Source organism: Branchiostoma lanceolatum, chromosome 19, assembly GCF_035083965.1.
Source record: "Branchiostoma lanceolatum isolate klBraLanc5 chromosome 19, klBraLanc5.hap2, whole genome shotgun sequence".
Classification (NCBI taxonomy): Eukaryota; Metazoa; Chordata; class Leptocardii; order Amphioxiformes; family Branchiostomatidae; genus Branchiostoma; species Branchiostoma lanceolatum.
Genome location: NC_089740.1, coordinates 2,395,433 through 2,415,746, shown reverse-complemented (window position 1 = coordinate 2,415,746; position 20,314 = coordinate 2,395,433). Strand labels below are relative to the sequence as shown.

The 20,314-nt window shown below is 41.7% G+C and overlaps 2 protein-coding genes across 2 annotated transcripts; both read left to right on the top strand.

The window, feature by feature from the left end:
- The first annotated feature begins 1,781 nt into the window (after positions 1 to 1,781).
- Positions 1,782 to 19,831, top strand: LOC136425270 (C-type mannose receptor 2-like). Its single transcript, XM_066414097.1, has 4 exons — positions 1,782 to 1,899; positions 2,332 to 2,703; positions 18,115 to 18,292; positions 18,810 to 19,831. Exons 1-4 carry the CDS (start codon positions 1,785 to 1,787, stop codon positions 19,051 to 19,053), a joined length of 909 nt encoding a protein of 302 aa, XP_066270194.1. The 5' UTR covers positions 1,782 to 1,784; the 3' UTR covers positions 19,054 to 19,831.
- Positions 11,010 to 17,317, top strand: LOC136425794 (zonadhesin-like). Its single transcript, XM_066414739.1, has 7 exons — positions 11,010 to 11,022; positions 11,819 to 12,057; positions 13,584 to 13,721; positions 15,406 to 15,554; positions 15,673 to 15,956; positions 16,194 to 16,396; positions 17,054 to 17,317. The coding sequence occupies exons 1-7, from the start codon at positions 11,010 to 11,012 to the stop codon at positions 17,315 to 17,317; spliced, it is 1,290 nt and encodes a 429-aa protein (XP_066270836.1).
- Positions 19,832 to 20,314: the final 483 nt, after the last annotated feature.

Here is a 20,314-nt window from a genome sequence, read left to right as displayed (position 1 = left end):
ACCCTTAGTAATGACAGGATACTCGTTAAAGTGGCAATTCTGGTGTTGTTTGGTGCATAAAACATATGTTGCCCTGACAATTAACAACCGGTGTAGTTTTTGCCGTGCGTTGTGCGCCCCGAATACTGACAAAACCGAAGGGGTGCGCCTAGTAAACCAATTTTCCATACTAAAGCTCATTGTCACAACTGCTCCCTACACCCCCATTCCATTTGTACGGCGCTCTCGCCGCGCTCTCACGGCGACCTAAAATTGGCAAGAGAACCGTGAGAGCACCGAAATCCTGAAAAACCTACTCAAGTTGAATCTCTACGGCGACCCTTGCGCTCTCTCAGCGCGACCAAAATGTCAGCAACTTTTCATGAACAACCAAAGATTTCACAGATCGCTCAACGAATTCCAGAAATTCTGAGCGAATTTTGGTTACGTCTTGTGTGATTTGTCATACCTTTACCTTTTGCATCAAATTTAAATGATAAAATCAAGGTGAAAACAGATTCAATTTTGGAAGCTGCACGGTCACTCAGTGAGTGTGTTAAGTTATGTATATGTTCACCTTTTTTTCTTTGTTCTCTGTCATGTAAACGATTCACAAGAAATATATTTCATCATTCTACATTATAGTAGAAACGTTAAACACATTTTGAACCACTGACTTGGAGGGAATTTAATTCTAATGGTAGCAAGTACTTGTAGTATATATATATATATATATATATATATATATATATATATATATATATATATATATATATATATATGTCACTAAGCCTTTGTTGCACATAAAGGTAGGTTCTTTGAACTCTCGGAATCGGATACTCCTTTTGTGCTGTTTATATTTCATTTTTCCACGCTATCTCAACATTTAAGGTCTTATTCCTTTGAGTAGCTCGACAGCGCCACCGCCCGATGCAAAATTGCACTGCAGTATGCCAAAGCCGTATTTTTCTGATAGGGTGATTTTAGACCAAGGTTTTGTTTTCGTTTTTTTTTCCATTAAAAATGGAGATACAGTTTTCGGTGTGTCTGTCTATTTGTCTGTCTGTTTGTCTGTGTTTCCGAACTACTCTAGTCATCATTGCTCAGCAACCTCTTGATGGATTATGATGATATTTGGTATGTGTGCGGGTAGTGTCAAGCCGAACATCAGGGTCGATTTTGGGCCCCCTGGTATGTTACCTTGGTACTGCAGCAGAACTTCATTTTTTAAAATCTTTTTATCTGCACGTGCAGTGGTCTTGATTTTTTTTTGTGGCAGATAGCTTGTGATGTAATAAAGAAGTGGTGTAGGTTTGGGCCCCATTCCAGCTTGCTCTGGAACTGCAGGCGCGTTATTGTGAAAATTTTCTAAGGGGAATAACTGAACAAAGGAAAGACGTTTTTTCATGATATTTAGTATGCAGATGGTTTAGACTGAGATGTACATAATGAAGAGCAAATTATGCTAATTCGGACTTTAATTTGCACAATTAATGTGTACAATCTATATTTGCTATATTTTCCATAATATCGCTTAAATACATGTAACATATGTAGTTTATGGTAAGTGGAACATCAAGAGAAAACAATTATGCAAATAAATTCATAATTTGCAAAATTGATGCAAAAGCGCCACAATTGACCTGAGTGGTAAATGATAGGGCTGTCAATATTGTGACTTGTGTAAGTTAGATAAAGGTGTTCATGACCAAGCATTTATTATGTAAATAATATACCTCTGTGCTTTTGTGTGTCCAATGGGATTGTGAACATGCATGATTGTGATAGACCTTAATCCCTAATTAATGATTTATGTTTCGGTGTTGCAGGCCTCCCTAATGGCGGGTCCTTGTACATCAGGGTTTTTTAAGTGGGCAGCTCTGGTGCTTATCGCGACGACTGCAACAGTGACTGCTCAAGGTAAAATTCATTTTTAGATTTCATTAGAATGGATGGATTACATTTCATAGAGTTTTTGGGTATGGAATTTCCCTTACGCCATTGTTGCTTTATACTCCTCCTAATGGAAAATTTATGTAGGGAATTAGCCCCTTATCTCTACTTTGTAAATGCCACCATTTTCAAAACGATATTGTTATTGCTTAAGTTGGTTTAGCTTTTTTAATTATTAACATTTTAGTCAGTTTTATGGATTTTCAAACACCTCAACTTTGCCATGTTGATGATGCGAGCAAATTTATATTGCCATTAGCCTAATTACATCAGTCGCTATTTTTGTACTCTTGCTAATGGTATATATGTTTCTTGCTAATGGTATATATGTTTCTTGCTAATGGTATATATGTTTTTCATTAAGCCACGTATACATATCCTCGTTTCCCTTTCCTACAGTATGTCCAATAGCAGACTACGTCAGTTTTAACGGAGTTTGCTACAAGGACTTTGCTGAGCTGAAGACGTACGATGAGGCCAGACAGACGTGTGCCGCAGACAGGGGAATGTTGGCCATGCCGAAAGATAGTGGGACCAACACTTTCATCCACAATCTGGGAAGCAACGGAACACACTGGATCGGGTTAAATGACCTCAACAACGAGGGGCATTGGTTGTTTGAAGACGGCAAACCCCTGGGAAACTATAGCAGCTGGGGCCCGGGTGAGCCGAACGATTTAGGAGGTGAAGACTGCGTCGTAGTACATGGTTCTACACATGACTGGATTGATGTATCGTGTAGCCTCACCAGGGGATTCATCTGTCAGCTAGGTATGTGTTACAATAAAGTGTATGTAATATTATTTCCGTTTTATAGGCCGAAAATCAAACTCAGAAGTGCAAAATATGCCAGGTGTTTAGCAACAAAGCCCCCGGCCCTGATGAAACACCCGATAAGGTGTACAAACTAGGAATAAACCCTCTCACGACTGGCATAGGTATTCCATCCTTGGTGGTACATTTTTTGCGCCTCTAAGGTGAAATGCTGCGGTACATGCACCTAGCATGTTTAGAAAATATTGCTGTGGACATTTGGAATTGATTTTGGCTAAACTCTAATTCATTTTTCACACTTTTTGACGAGTGAATTCAGAACATTATTGAATGCTTATATATCCCCCATTTGTACTTTGCACAGATTGAACCGCGTGAAATCCCACAATTGCATGCACAGAAATCTGGATGATTTCCTTTCGGAAAGAAATTAAAGTCCGGTGTTTGTATTAAACTTTTCAGTGTCTTCATAATTATATCATCATGATGTATGTGAGCATATGTTACAATATACGTATGCCAGTTTTGGTGGTACATTTTGCCCCTCCAGGGTGAAATTCTGTGGTCATGTGTAGAAAATATTGTTGTGGACATTTGGACTTGATTTTCGGCTGACTTTCAATTTCTTTTTTTTTACACCTTTTGAAGGATAACTTGGGAAAATTTAGCAGCAGTGTTTGCATTAATATTGTACATAAATTTTTACTCTGCATCGGTGATCCTGGTATGCTTTAATAGCTGATCACTAATAGGATGAAACCCTACGAAAATATTAAAATACCCAGCTGGGGGTACCTTGTGGGTAGTAAGTGATTCTGTAGAAATACATTTTCCGACAATTTCTGGATGACAAGACCAATTCTGCAAACTAAGATCCATTCCGCAAACTAAGATCCATTCCGCAAACTAAGATCCATTCTGCAAACTAAGTTCCATGGGGAGGGCAGAACTCAATGGGGAAGGCAAGATACGTATCCGTACCGAGTGCGCCCCTTGCTTACCATTATGTCAGTTTGGCCGATGATATTTAGTTTTAGCGACATTAACTTACACAAAAAGTTGAGTCCATATCATTGTTGGCTGAAATTTAGCAGGTCTTATTTTGTTACATTGACAATTTCTGCATTTCTGATATTGGAATGGCAAAAATCTTAATTCTACCACTGTATGAAGGCCTGGTGCACGTGCAAGCTGGATCGACCCACACTCCAGGTGTTTATGCCTAACAAAAACATGCACATGCTGGTTTTAGATTAGTGTGGATAGAAATTTACTACATTTTCACTTAAAGCAAATTGAAATCTTTGTCTACTAGATATAAATTTAATAGTATCACGCCGGTCCGTCGCTATGGTAAAGTCCCAATCACTTAGGGGGCATCAGGTTACCGGGCGCCTTCGCGGGCTCCCGCGAGCCGATGTCGGCCAGCCTGTGAATCTGTTCAAATGTCATAAATAGTTTCAAAACGATCCCCTCGTTCAAATTAAAGGAAATTTGTGTTGTGTATGCTCCCAATGTCAGCGTTTCGAATCCTGTATAAAAATCCGGGTGAATTCAGGCTTGAGCCCGATGAATGCCGCCGTCTAGAACGGGAATATTAAAAGCTGACAGCTGATTTTAATTGGCTCCAAAATTTACTGAATATCCTTCATTTTTGGAGTTTACAGAACGTTACCATAAGATTTAACTTTTCGTCTTAGGATTTTTCATTTTTCGAATTAGAAATACTCTTGAGATCGGGAAAAAGGCGTAAAATTGCTTTTTTTTTACCTTCCAAGACTCATAATTCAACAGTGTCTGCATTTAAAAAAAATCCCTAAGACAGAAACCTCCGGAAAACCGTTGGCTTGATTTCAAACCGTCAATGAGGCAAATTGGACGCTTTTTGGTCCCGATCTAAATATGGTGCTTGCACGCATGTCATGCCGCACGTTTGGGGGTAGGGGGTCTCTAATACCGGCGTAAACATTCCTTGAAATATTTTACTTCACTAATAAAGACGTGAGTACCTTCCAGACATGTTGATTAACCACAGTAAAATGTCAGCATCTATTTATTGTCCAAAAAATGATTTATATTTGTAAAAAAAGTCGGTTTCTGTTCTGATGTGAGGCACGCAGGTAAAAGGGCCAGTCGGCAAGGAATTTCAGTGGATACTTGCTTATGACCTCAGGTAACCCCAAATCGAACACGCGTTCTGTTCGATCGTACGCCAATCATGTCAGATCGGACGTGAAAGAACATTCTTCGGGTTCGAAAAAAGGCTCGGACTTTTGAGGCCTAATTTGACCACCATGTATGCATGTGGCTTGATTTCAGGGGACAAAACAAAGAGCGGGCTAGAGCGGAATACATTTTTGAAACCACACTGCCGCCCCAACAGGCACATATAGTAGAATTTCGAAGACACTGAAAGTTTAGAACAGCCAACAGACTTTGATTTCTACCCAATTCGAAAGGAAATCAACCAGATTTCGGTGCATGTTTTTGTGCGATTTCACGCGGTCCAAATTTATGCAAAGTACAAATGAGGGATATAAGCATTCAATAATGTTCTGAATTCACTCGTCAAAAAGTGGGAAAAATAAATTAGAATTTAGCCAAGATCAAGTCCAAATGTCCACAACAATATTTTCTAAACATGTTAGGTGCATATACCGCGCAGCATATCACCTTAGAGGCGCAAAATGTACCACCAAGTATGAAATACCTATGTTATAACATGGGCCGGCATATCCCAGTACACCCTGAGCCTCACTTTGGTGCATGACCCCCAGCTGACCCCGGAAAAATTCAAAATGGCCGCCGTAACTGGAAAGAGGTCTATTGGCAGAGACATGTCATATTTCAACACCATCGTTCATTTAGCTTCTAACTCCATCGTTCGTGTCAACGTGTTACCTGGGAGGAACATTGCCACGTATCGTTGAATATCGGTGTAATGAAGCGAAGAGGTTATCTTACTATTTTGAAACGAACTTTTGAGTCCAATGTTTCTGTTACAGAGACTTTACCTTCACAGTCATGTGATTGATCGCTTCCTTTTTTTCCTCTAGACTTAACCTAATCATTACTATATAACCTAAAGCGAAAACCGTTTTCAATCGCTTTTTTCCTGATCTGGACCAATATGTATAGCCTTTACCTGTGTGATTCATAGCATTGATTACTAGGAATGGCTACCATGCTTGTCTGTGTGTTGTGCTCATTTAGTATACATTAAGTCGGCGAGTTCCATGTTGGTTGACATTTAGGGTACATGTATTTGGATGACTCCCTGCTACTATAGGTACTGCATATCTGTATGTCTTAAACATTTTTCGCTGCAGGTGCCATTAAGGACGTTAAGTTTATTCAAACCAGCTGGAACAAAATTTTCTATCCTTTTCTTTACCTCCCAGCCTGTCATCCCACCCCGCTTGGAATGGAAAACGGTGTCATACCTGACAGCAGCATCACTGCATCCTCCGTCTTTGGTACATGGGAATTCGAGCCCTTCTTTGGACGGCTAAACTCAGATGCTGGTGCGGGTGGCTGGGCGTCTGCCGTCAACCGCATCGGACATTGGTTACAGGTACGTGTACGTTCGATAGATTGAAAACAACTGAAGGCTTATCGTGGTCATTCGGAAAGGAATTGCTTCTTGTTAACTTCTTGGAGGGCAATTTTATCCATCACAACAAGATGGTGCCACTTTGACACTCGTAAAGAAATCACCGCGTGATGAAGCATGTTTTAACATGGACCATGTTTTAACTCTAAGCTGCTGAAATCTAAACAGTTTTTCAGGCTACGATATGATTTGGAAAGCAGCACATTTGAAAATACAGCGGCCGCGTCTGAAACGGTGTCATTTTCGTTGTTAATATAAGCTACTTAAAGGACGTTGGCTTAAAGGTGTCAGGGTTATGAGCTAGATTCCCTCTGGTGTACTTTATTACAATATAACTAAATATAAAGCAATTATACCTTCCAGGTGGATTTAGGAGAGACAAAGCTGGTCTCGGGCGTCATTACTCAGGGTCGCCAACGGGATCACGCACAATGGGTGACGTCATACACACTCCAGTCCAGTACAGATGGGGCTGTTTGGACGACATATGCCGGCAGCGATGGCTCTGATAAGGTAAGTTAGATTCAAATTACCCTAAAAAAAGGAAAATTGTATCTTTTGCAATACTTAAGATACCTGTTGACATTAGCATGAAAGCTCATATGTGTGGTTGAAATCCATGACAAAGTTTGATCCGTACATCAACACAAGCAAAAGTAGCTCACCTCAAATTTTCAGTCGTACTACCTCGACCTTCTTCAGGAGTGATTGAATTACTCTAAGCACGTGAGCACGACATATCTTGACATAGTACATATAAGTCTCATCTGTCAGTTCCAATCATCTTCTCAGAAAGTTATCAACTGATGATCACATTTGTTTGCTTCGGAAGATGTCTGGTTACCACCTCTCTATTTTTATGAAGAGCATAGGCTTAGCTCGACTATGACTGTTTGTCTTTGACGGAATGTTTCTTTGTCGTTAATAGTAAGAATGATGTACCAATGACTTAAAAAATGCCACAATCTAAAATATCCGTTTACCCTCCAGATATTCGCAGGCAACGCGGACATGAACACACCTGTAACGAACCTACTAGCCATCCCAGTTGAGACCCGTTTTGTGCGTTTTGTGGTCGCATCCTTCTCGGGATGGCCTATTATGCGAGTGGAGATCCTTGGTTGCGGCGCTCACAGTAGGTTTATGTCGTTACTTTTTTCTGCATATAGTTCAGTTCCAATGTTTTATCATTGTTAATCCATGTACCATACAGTTTCAGTTCAGTGGTTGACCCTCGATAAGGCCGGAGTTGATCATCTCACAGTTTCCTGGACAGTGGGAGGTCTTCCGATCTCGCGCTACAGGCTCAGCTACCAGCCGGCAGACGGTTCTGAGTCGTACCAGGACCTCTACCCCGCACCTTGGGTGAACTCCACCTCTGCTACCGTACATGGACTACTAGAAGACACGGAGTACAACCTCAGACTCATATCATTTGACGAGGAGGATCAACCAAACGGAGATATCAGCAAGAACTTCACCACAGGTGGGTAAAGTAAATGATTCATGCTCTGTCAACTACCTAACTGTTGTGCAATATTGTATTCAAAACTTCATTGTAAACACAGAGGTAAACCGGAAAGCAATGCCGCCGCCGGATCAAAGGACAGGGGTTCCAGTCCCGAACCATCTAACCTGCCTGCTACCGGTAGGGATTGAAGTTTGTCGTAGGAGACGTTTCAAGTCGAAGGCCTTCTTTTTCTTCCTTAAATCTACCATACCACTTCTTGCAATAATTAAATACAAATAATGGATGCCGGATAGGCAAATTGGCAGAAACATGTCATCCTCTCGTAACACTTCTATTTTTATTTGTTATCAATAACTTTGAGTCGATGTTATTTTTTTTACAGGCTGTCATCCCAGTCCGCTTGGAATGGAATCCGGTGTCATACCTGACAGCAGCATCACTGCATCCTCAATCCTGAGTGAGGAACACCAGCCCTACTTTGGACGGCTAAACTCAGCTGCTGCTTCGGGCGGCTGGGCACCTGCCCTCAACCACCGCGGACAATGGTTACAGGTACGTGTAAGTTTGATAGACTAAAGAAAATGTTGTTTTCATTGATTGTTTCTTGTTAACTTTATGGATGACAGTGTCATTCATCGGAACAAGTTGGAGTCACTTGTGCAAACGCAAACAAAAGAATCCACTGCGTGCCGTGGCATGTTTTTATTAATGTATAGTTACGTAAATGTCACAATTCTCTCGAGACAGCGCAGGTGATATTGGAGGGACAACAGGTAGGGACAGACAAGTACATCAGTAATGGAGGTTTACACATCAAATCCAATGTTACAAATAATCATTAAAACATAGATCATTTAGCGTAGATCAGATTTTGAGATACAGCTGCTGAAGTCTTAGTGTTATTGCAGGCTATTTGCAGGATATGGCACGGTTTAGAAAGGCACATTTGCAAATACAGCAGCCGCACCTGAAACGGCACCATCTGTTGCCAATGTAAGCTAAATGTCCTCTTTTCAGATTCGCAACAGTACCTTTCGCATATCAACAGTACCTTTCGCATATCAACAGTACCTTTCGCATATCAACACTACGTTTCGCAATGAATGATAACGTCGCGTCGTTGAAAAAAAAGCCTCAATGTTTGGCAGCTACCAGTGATTGCCATTAAGTGTTATCAGGTAGATTCACCTGGTGCACTTTATTGTATTATAACTATAAAGCACAATTATGCCTTCCAGGTGGATTTGGGAGAGATAAAGCGTGTCAAGGGCACCATGATGCAAAATTCCCCTCCAACACAGCTGCAGGCGTACAGACTCGAGTTCAGTACAGACGGGGCTGTTCGGACGACATATTGGAAGGTAAATTAGGTACAAGAAAACCATGAGAGGAAAAATAACTTAACTTCTTTACATCAACTCTTAAAGGATATCAGTTGGAACAGTACAGGTAGATCTCGTATGTCCCGTTCCTATCATCTTCTCCTTTGATAGCTCTCCACTACTGACCACAAGTATTTGCTTGTTGGGACCTGTATATGTACGGGATGGTATATTTTAAACTGGACGCATCGCACGCTGAAACGCAGTCAACTGAACAGAACAAGAAACAAACTACCTCGTAGGTTAGGAACAGATCTGACACAAAGCCCGGTACTCTAACATTTGAATTGCTACTCTCGTCTGTGGGGAAAGTGGCTAAAAACATCAAACGACTACAGATCGTGCAGAACAGGGCAGCGACACTAGTCCTTGGATGTGACGCCAGGACAGACAGAGCAACAATGCGACACATCTAGGGCTAGCCGGCTGGTTACCGGTGAGCGAAAGAATCCAACAAAGAAGTTTTGCTACATTTTGCTGGCAAGTTCATACTAAAATGCCGGAAACCCAGTACCGTGAACTCACCTTTCAGTTACAAGATGGTCGGCATCAAACAAGGGCAACAGAATCAAACTGCCAAAACCGAAAACGAATGCAGAGAAGAGAACCGCATGTCACACCTCTGGAACAGGGCAGTTGTTGCATAAACTTGATATTTTCGAATTTCTTTTTTTAAATTTAGTTATAATGTGTTGATGTATTTTTGGACAGTATTGTGTGATGTTGTATCGATGTGTACATCTATTTGTTTAAAGACCACAGGAAGAATAAGTGCATTTATAATGTAAGCTAATTGTGGATCCGAAATAAAGTCAAGTCAAACGTACCGAACACGGAAGTAACTTTGCCACCCCGGCGCAGAAACTGTCAAGGGTCAATGATCTGATTAAGAAATCAAATAAAGGAAATTACATCAAAAGGCTAGAAGGACAATGTTTTGTTTTAAGATCTCTGGTTACCACACACTTAATAACGCTATAAGTTCAGTTTAGCTCAATTAAGACTGTTTACATTTGACGGGATTTAAAAAGCATAGAGATTAATGGTCGTCGATTATAAAGACGGATAGAAGATTAAAAAAAAGCCCTCATCAAAGATATATCTCTACCTTCTAGACATTTCCAGGAGCACCGGCCGGCAGCACAATCCCACGAACAAACCTACTGGACATCCCAGTTGAGACCCGTTTTGTGCGTTTCGTGGTCGCATCCTTCTGGAGATGGCCCTTTATGCGGGTTGAAGTCCTGGGATGTGGCGCTGAAGGTACATTTCTGTTGTTTCTTGCTGATTTGTTTTGGAATTGTTAGTCATTCTTAGACAAAAATGTATATTTTTTGCTCCAGTGCCTTAAAAAACAAAAGGCTTTAAAGTAACAAAGGTTAAAGCTCTTGTCATTGAATCGGTTGTTGTCCGTTTCTTTTTAAAGTGTTGTGTTTGTAACCACAGACAACTGCTACCCCAACGCTTGCCAGAATAACGGAGTGTGCACCAATAGTGGAGATTCCTACATCTGTGAGTGTGTGGATGGATGGGGAGGACCCACCTGTGAAGTTGGTAAGCTACTTTTATTTCTTTTAATCTGTATCTGAGAATATAGCTTTTCTACCCTCTGTGATAGGGCAACTACATCATTGACATTGCTTTGAGTAAAATCTGGATAGCATTCATGCACGCAATTATATTTTGCAATTTGTGAAACAGCGACGAAGCCACTTATTATAGGGTAATGGCTCATGTCAATCAGGAGACGAAAATTCATTTGCAACCACAGAATGACAACTGGCCCAAACAAAATTCACCCTGACAATTCTTATAAAGCAACACGGAGATATCACACATGCACACCACAAGTAGGACAACTACCCACCGGTTCTGGCTATATTGCATACAAACTTTATGGTAAACAACGGGGTGTAGCGGTAAGCAACCCCGCTTCTGGCTCACGAGGTTAGAGGCTCTAATCAGATATCATCCGATTTGCCTGTCACTAGTAGAGCTCGCGGTTCGTCTCAAATGATGCTTTAAGCCGCTGCCCCTTATTACATAATAATAACAATAATAATGGTTTAATTGGTCAGAAATTACCCGCAATCGCAGCCTTTCTAGCGCGGAATCGATGTAGGGTTTACAGGTTTTTACATAAGATACAACAAACATATTTCATCCACACTTGCATTTTGTGGAACTGCCGCAAGGGTCTGAGAGGCTGCCATTCGGCGCCACCAGGTGACCTCAATATAACTTTCTCCAACCGAAGTCAGGTACCCATTCACACCTGAGTGGAGTTAAGTCATGTTAAGTGCATTTCCCAATGACACAAGACCGGTGACATGACAGGAGTCGAAGCCGGGACCACTTACTACTTGGTTCCGAGCCGAACGCTTTACCGTTCGTTGCGCCACACGATCCCACACAATTTATGTTACAAAATATTACTAAATGTAATATTACAAAATTTAAAGGGCAGGTTATACATACCGGTAGGCAAATTGGAAAAAATTAGATGCTCCAAAATGTTTCTACTAGTATACTTCATTCGTTGTCAGTTACTTTGAACTGGCACTTTTACTTAGAGTCTTTCAGTAACCAATTGGATGCCAAATATGTAACTTTTATGGTTGGTATTATAGTTTCTTCACTTGATAGGCCCGGCAGTCTGCAGGGCATGGGGTGACCCGCACTACTATCCGTTCGACGGAGGCGACCACCACTTCCAAGGCCGATGCAGGTACACCTTAGCGAAGGACTGCGGCAACAGCAGCGATTTCAACGTGACAGCACAGAACGTAGCCCACCCTCCAAATCCAAGTGTTTCTATCGTACGTCAAGTATTCGTGGAGGCACACGGCTTCGTGGTAGGCGTTCACCAATGGAGGGATGTCACTGTGAGTAACGGACGTCTTCATCTTTGCCCCAGAAGGAAGATGTTCACGTGGTGTCGTGATTGTTATGCTAGGTGATCTGTTTATGGGAATTTGTGACATTGGCGTTGTCATAGGTTCCCAAAAATAGCTATCATATCAGATCACGTACCGGTGCACCCTCCTTTTATTCTTATGCCGGTCAATACGGCCACTTCTCAGAACGTCTCAGTACAATCTGACCACCGGTAACTAACACCGGACCTCTCCCAGCCCAGGGCTTAATACCCCCTGGTTTTGGGGCACTACCATTCTCCGGTGTTTACTACCTAGGTTTGATGAGAGACAATAGGTATGTCAACTTTAGCATAACGCGATATACAGCAGTAAAAGCTAGATACATCCTGGACGTTACAGACACCCGGAGTGAAATACAGCCTAAGAAATAATTTATTGTTATTCGTATTGACAGAAATCGTAGTAGAATATATTTCAACTAGACATTGTCTCTATTTTGGTTCAAAGGGATGTACTAATACAATACCGCTTCGTACATGAAAGACATGATAGCCCTATCTAGACCGAGGGGGGGGGGGGGGGGGGGGTTGGTAAAAGTGCCCGCGCCAACTTTGACATCATATAACTGCTAAACGACGTATGGTAGGACAACCAAACTTGGTGACTTTTCCTAAAATTTAGTTGGCAACAATATAAGTATAATTTTATCATTTTTCGTGTTGCCATGGCAACGGGTTTCTGAAGATACATTTTATGCAAATTTCACTACTTTCGATTTAAACATAGTTGTTTGCAATGTTTTCTTGCTCAAACACAATAGTTTCCTACATGTACAACATCATATGTGATTAAATGTTACTGTCATAATTTAATATTCATAAATAATGCTAATTTGATGACGTCATCGCTCAAAATCCAAGATGACGGACAAGATCATTATTTTCGCCTTCAAATTCGTCACAACCTGGAATTTTCTTAACCAGACACATTCAGATGAATGTTTTTAGTCTATTTTGATTGTTATTTGGGGTCATAAGTGAAAAAAAATGTATTTTTTAAAATTTCAAAACGGCCGATCCAAGATGGCGGATCCCAGGGGGTCGGTAACAACACATGACGTCCTTCGTCGACGTAATTTCGACGTCAACGTAGTAACCACTGACGTCAAATGTCTTGGCATACCTTAAAATCAATAGTACGCACTATTTTGTCTAATACCTTCAGATATTATGGGAATTCCCTATTTAGCCAATAAAATCACATCGATGACGTTATTGTTACGTCATATTACGTCATAACGTCACCAAAATTACAAGAATTCTGAAACTTTACGTGTACATCACTCCCTGCAAATTTGGTGATGATACAACATACCGTTCGGAAGTTATGAGGGGGTGGGCGAATGACCCCCCCCCCCCCCGTCCAAGAAGTCTAAAAAAAGCCCGGTCTAGATAGGGTTAAATACTTTAACTAAACCATATGTCACCTCGCTGTCCATGTTTTGAGACATGCATTACTATTTCATTAACAAGGTGGACGGACTGCCGTACTCGCTTCCCTTTAACCTGGCCAGTGGTGCGATCGACGTCAGCCTAAGCGGGCGGTTTGTCCGGGTTCTCCTGACAAATTTCAGCGTGGAAGTCTTCTACGATGGTTCTCACGAAGTCTTGGTAAGCGAATCTGGATAAGGGGGCACCCCCAGTTTATTTCGCGTCTCAATTCGAGTTTGCACACCCTCAAGACTAGCGACCGTCTCTTCCAGAAAATACTTCTGAGTCAAAGCAAATGTGTTAAGGATATCCCTCTAGCTACAAGAAAACCCGAATTTCGGTTTCTTCAACCTTTGTGATTTTAGTAGATATTAGAGGGGAAAATTATTTTTTTCCGTCAAAAATGAGGCGCAAAATTGGGCATTAAACAGATCGCCAGAATTTTTGACCCAAAAATGATAGAAAGTGTCAAAAAGAGAAAACTCCAAGGCATAATCAAGCCGATTTTAAAAAAACCCTACCACTTAGACTTTCACAAAAGTCTGACGCGCGAGGTAATGCAACACTGCCAACACAACACAACAAAGGTCAATCTGGGTCAAAGGGACAGTTTACCTTCAACGCGGACGGTTATCCGGAAATAAGGCTCGGACCGAAACGCAATTTTCACCAAAAACTCACCATTTCTTACGCTTTTCAGCCATGCTATTATATAATATCCGTTCGAAGCACATTATCAGAAATGTAAACTCAAACCTAGCCCCTCGAAACCCTTTCGTCGCTTTTTGTCGCGCACCACCACGGACCCCTGTTGCGGAAGAACTTGTTCGTGCACCGATAAGGTTACATATTGGTATTCAAAATGAAGGAATTAGATAATCGCTGATGGTGTTGACTAGTGGTGCGGATCGGTCCGGCCGGACCGGTTCCAGACTTGTAAAACGTTTCGGTCCGAGTCCAAAAAAACCGAAACGCTGAGAACCGGTTTTTGGACTTGTCAAAATAATTAGCACTTATGTACATATGTACATCCTCTATTTGATCCTTAACTCTCTAAAACCTTCTATAAATCACGAAGTTTGCGATGGAAAAGACGCAAACATTTGTTGTTGGCTTCTGATATGGCCGCTATGGCCGCTATTGCCGAAATCAGGAAGTCTCACAACTCCTCGCGAGATCTGGGTGACGTCAAGGGAACCTAGCGATGTGATTGGCTTAGCCATGTCATGCGTTGGGGGACTTCCCCAATGGGCCAAGTGGCGGCCATGTTTGACCTGAGATAGAGAGAAGAAGCTTTGTTTTGCGGCCTTTGCCTGCAGCCCGGGAACATTGCGTGTCACAGGGTACAGGTCAGGTAAACACAATGCCGGCAGTATGTGAGAAAAAGGATCCGGTGTGCCGGGGGCGTCAAAATATATTGCAAGGCTCTTGAGACGCCACCAGAAACAACCCAACATGTAGGTCACCACGCTGATTAGAGAGCATACTAGTACTTTTGTTATAAATATACACGTTGTTCTGACTGCAGACGTGTTTTTGTGTGAATCTTTCCCTAGTTTAGAGAATTTAGTGGGGTTAACAATGGTAACAGCACCAGTCACATAATGTGACGGCAATGTTTGGTGCCGGACCGGACCTAACAAGTCCGGACCTGAACCGAAACCTCTGGACTCGAGTCCGGACCGGAACCGGAACGTGCGTTTCGATCCGCACCACAAGTGTTGACTATTGCCAGTGTGCTTAACAAGGCAAATTAGTAACCTTTTATTTGTAAATTTCAGTGCTAAAAAGCATATCTTACAATGTAAATGACGAAAACCTTGGCAGGAATGTAAGAATAACTTCTTCAAAAACACCACCGTAGGTTGAGGTTCCGGGTGACTACTGGGGACGAATGTGCGGTCTGTGCGGCAACTTCAACGGCAACACGAGCGACGATTTCATGACACCAAACGGAACCGTTGTCGGAGACTGGACCACTTTCGGGGATAGTTGGCTTACCGATATAGAGACGTATGCTCTTTTATGTCAATAAGCCAAACACAGTGCTATGAAATATCCCGTTTTGGCAGTTCGTTTAAATATGATACCAAATAAACGTTAATTGTTCTGATTGAATCTTTTTCCTCAGTTGTCCAGGAGGTCCCCAACCGCCTCCACCTACCCCTTGTGACGCCGCCGTGGAAGCAGCTGCTCGGTCGGCTGACAATTGCGGGCTGCTTGAAGAGGCGGGTGGTCCGTTTGCTGTCTGCCACGGCGCCGTGGATCCTGCACGATTCCTCTTCAGTTGCGTCTTCGACATGTGTGCATTGAACGGAGACTCTACAGGACTTTGCCAGAACCTGGAGGCCTACGCCGACGCCTGCAGGGCAGCTGGTGTGGCGCCATTTTCTTGGAGGACGGAAGAGCGATGCCGTACGTACTTTGTTGTCAGTGTTACCATGATACATCTTCCTATTTTTTAGTATATTGTATATGATATGCTGTTTTGTTTTGTTTCGATTCTGCTGAACAAGAAATGCGATAACGTATATACAATTAGGAAGTTATAAAAGAGAAGGATGATTTTGTACATTTGACGGTGAGTCCGTACGTTTTGTGCAGCTGTTTCCATTTTGTAAATTAAACATTTTCTTGTTTTGTTCCTAACAGCCAAAGTCTGCCCACTGAACAGCATATTTTCTACGTGCGCCAGCTCCTGCCCTGCGACCTGCCCGAACCCAAACGCTGAGGAGGAATGTCCCCGCGGCTGTGGAGAAGGCTGTGAATGTGATCCTGGCTTCCTCCTTAGCGGACAACAGTGCGTTCCAGAACAGGAGTGTGGCTGCGACGACGATGAAGGACGTTATTTTATGGTCAGTTCCTATTATGAAACAAAATGATGATCTTTAACTGTGTAGCCAATAGTTCGTTCTGAAAAGAGAGCTTACACAACTTTCAACGTCAGCTGGCAGTCGATATGGTTGCTTGGGACATCCGATTGTTCAGGGCATCATTAACGTTCCTTTAGCTGTCGAGAAGCTCGAAACCAACTTCTAACATATTTGTGACTCACATTACGTGTTGCCGAGGTCACTTGCTATGAGTGAAAAGATCATCAATTATTCCAATAAATCAAAGGACAAGATTAAAGGATCAGTGAGTCGATTCTTCTGTGTTGAAATGAAAACCTTTGTCTTTTCATTTCGTCAACGTCGCACAGCTAACGGCTAGCCTTTGTTGTATGTAACTACAAGCAGATTCTAATGTTTCCCGTCAGATTGCTCGTTTACGATTGCAACGTTAAAGGCGACTTCCTTCAATACTATTTAATAAAAAAAGCGGTCTCAGATGTTACAAAGGCTAAGGTCATTAAACACAAACCGGGATTTCACATCCTATCACTTAGTACCACAAAATAAATAGCGGCTGCTATTCATTTTGATAAATGCTATTCAACAAAAGATTTACTTAGCATTAACATTACCCGGTGTTCCGTGTGTAACATGTTCCAATGATGCAAACTCTTATAGGTCGGAGAACACTGGGACGAAGATGGACAGAAGTGTGTCTGCGAAGAGGGGAATGTCATCAATTGTGAGGAGTGCAATGAAGATGAAGGCTACAGATGGGTGATGGAGGACGGCATCTGGCAATGTGCTGGTAAGCAGGACTTTTTACTGTCTTATTCACGTGCTGCTGGTGGCGTAATGGTAGGGTGTTTGGCCCTGGAACCTGGGTTCAAACCCACGGACATGTCCCGGCCCTGTGTCTTTGAGAAAGCCATTATACAATAGTTTCCTCACCTCACTCACTGAGAGGTAAAATTGAGTACATAGCTTCTGCTAGGGACGTCCCTTGGGTAGGACGTTAGATGGAGGCCCCGTCTTTGAGGAGAGCAACTCCTCGAGCATGTAAAAGAACCTACCATACTTATCAAAAAGAGTAGCGGTCTTTCCTGTTTTGAGTGGATAAAATAAATCTCTACAGCTATGAAGATTGTACTCAAAAGTTCAGTACAGTGTTAGATCACGATCTTTTAATCGGGTATGAAATGCCAACAAAAGCGTCTGCTCATGGTTCGTATTCATCTACAGCAGATTACGTAACAAAAACTGTACGGTATGTGACCCGACGAATTTGGGCTGATAAACAAATTGAAAATTATTATAAAGGCTTACCTAACTATTTTCAAGTTAAACTTACATATTTGCATCATATCCTACATTGAATATTCCTATGATGCAGAGATGTTACAGCAAAGGGTTCCCTGGTAAAGTCTCCCACCAATCACTATCTGCCACCCAAAAATCAAGACCATAGCACGTCCATGTCAAAAGATACAAAATGCGATTAGTCTAACTTAGAAATCATTAATGTCATCTCCGTGGTACAAAGTTGTCACCGAAGGTTGAAATGGGCAGTACAAAACATTACCTTGCAATAATACTAATCTGTGCCAGTGGTACATAAACAGACTTGATAATGACAATGCATTATCAAAACCTACAATTCACGTAGGTTACTGGTGACCTTTTTTTTGGTTAGTCGTTGACACTCGACGTTACTACACAGACGTAACCATGTTTTGCAGGAGCGTGCCCTGCAGGCTACGGGGACGACTATGGATTTGGAAAGTGTCTGTACGTCCACAAACGTCCCCTGATCTACTCCATGGCGATTGAGCATTGTCAAAGCATGGGTGGAAGGATCTTCCAATTAGACAACGCAGCAGATGTGAACGTGATGAAGACCATCGTGGAACGTGCCAGGTAATAGATTTCTCCTTATATATGATCAGCATCGGGCCTTAGACTATCGAAAAATGCCCACAAGCCTGATGTAACAATATAATCCATACTGGTTTTCTTTTGTTTATCTGCCACCTACAGTCTCAACAATTATGTACATGGGACTTCTAATATATGCCATGTTGTTGCTATTACCCCCGTTACTAAAAATCAAATAAAGAAATACGTTACGTGCGGATAATGCAAACGCAAATAATAAGATCCCAAACAATGACAAACATCATCGTGTTACCGCATTTCCTTGTCTAAAGCCCCTGTCAAACTTCTGCGTATATACAAGCCCGCATGAGTGGCGTATCGACATGTTTTTGGTTAAGGTTTTCAGCCGAAGAAGTAATTTCTTTGGTTTGATAACTAGACTGCTCTACAGTGAATCAAAGTAGAAAACAATTATTGCATCTTAAGATACCTGTTATGTTAGCCATGTTTGTTCTGAACTTCAGTCTAACTTGTTTGCTGTGATTTCGTCCATTGTTAGGGCTACGTCGAATAAGTATTTCGGAGTCTGGGTCGGCCTTACTGATGAAGCAGCAGAAGGGACCTTCGTTTGGGAAGACGGCACCCTATCGGCCAGCGGAGATTTCTCGGACTGGGCCCCGCAGCCATACGACCATAACAGTGGGCGACGTGACTGTGTGCTGATGAAACCAAAGTTTAACTGGCAGTGGGTGGTACGAAACTGCGGAAGGGCCAAAAACCTGTTTCTCTGCGAGCCAAACTAGAAATATTCTGTCCTCAGAGTTTCGCTTTTGTCCTTTCATGGAAGTAATTAAAGCTTTGACATCTATTTCCCTTAGCATCTTGATTACCCCTTTGCCTATACCCGAGTCCCATTTACTAATGATGGGAACATCAATAAGTTCATGTTATCATGCCTAAACGCTCACATTTTTAACTATCTTATCAATTATCGGCTATATCTTTTATGAACCCCACAGGATCATCTTAAATTTAGAAGCTTAAAACATGTCAATGAAAAGAAAGGTTCTAATTAAACATTGTAGGCCACACCAACAAAATGAGACAACAAACATCAGTCATATCAACAAACAAAACAACAGATATCTTCAGTTAGTAAACCGGTTTAACAACATTCATGGACTCAGGATAGCTTTGTCTAACAGAGACTCCTGGATGTTAAAATAATCATCTTCATTTTATCTTCAATTTTGTCGGTGTGTCTAAAGATTGTATACATCTGCAGCAAATGGTGGAGGAAAAGAGATAGCGTCAACTTTTATAATCACGCCGGGTATCCCACAACCGCCACATTTTGAGAGTTGACGTAACATGACTGATTATACAGGACACAGTGTTCAATGGGAAATGGTTCATTTATCAATGTATATGTCGTCTAGAATTGCACGAATAACTTACATCAATTTTATGCTAAAATCAGCATTTCAGATGTACCTTTCATACATACATGACTGTATTATCCGAGTACAATCTGTATTTGTAAGTTTTGTCTGCACGCTATATCTATACTGAGAACAAGCATTTTAAGAGTCATTGCATGAGAAAACCAGGCAGAGGTGGGAAGATGGGGGTCGGCCAAATCGGCTCATACTTTGTACATGTGATAGGTATGTGGAACTATGACCAACCGTGTAATTAAAACCCTCCAGCTATTTACTATTATGGAATTCTGGGACCCCCCTCGGAGACCCTCAAAATCGAACAATTTATGGTTAAGAATTACTGAATTTGCAATGGCTACCCTAATAATTCTAATAAAGATATGGACCTAAGTTTTCTATTCCCATATAGCTAGGGTTCCAGAGTTTTACAGACAAAAAGTTCAAGATCAAGCATTGAAATTAAGAGGGTATACTAGGGGGCTATCAGAACCAATCAAAGCAGACTTTTCATCTCGCTAAATTTTAGGTATTTTTAAGGGGCTATTTCTCCGACAATCGGCAATATTGATGAATGGTTTTACCTTTGCTGGAGAAAGGAACATCTACTAATTCAAAAACAAGC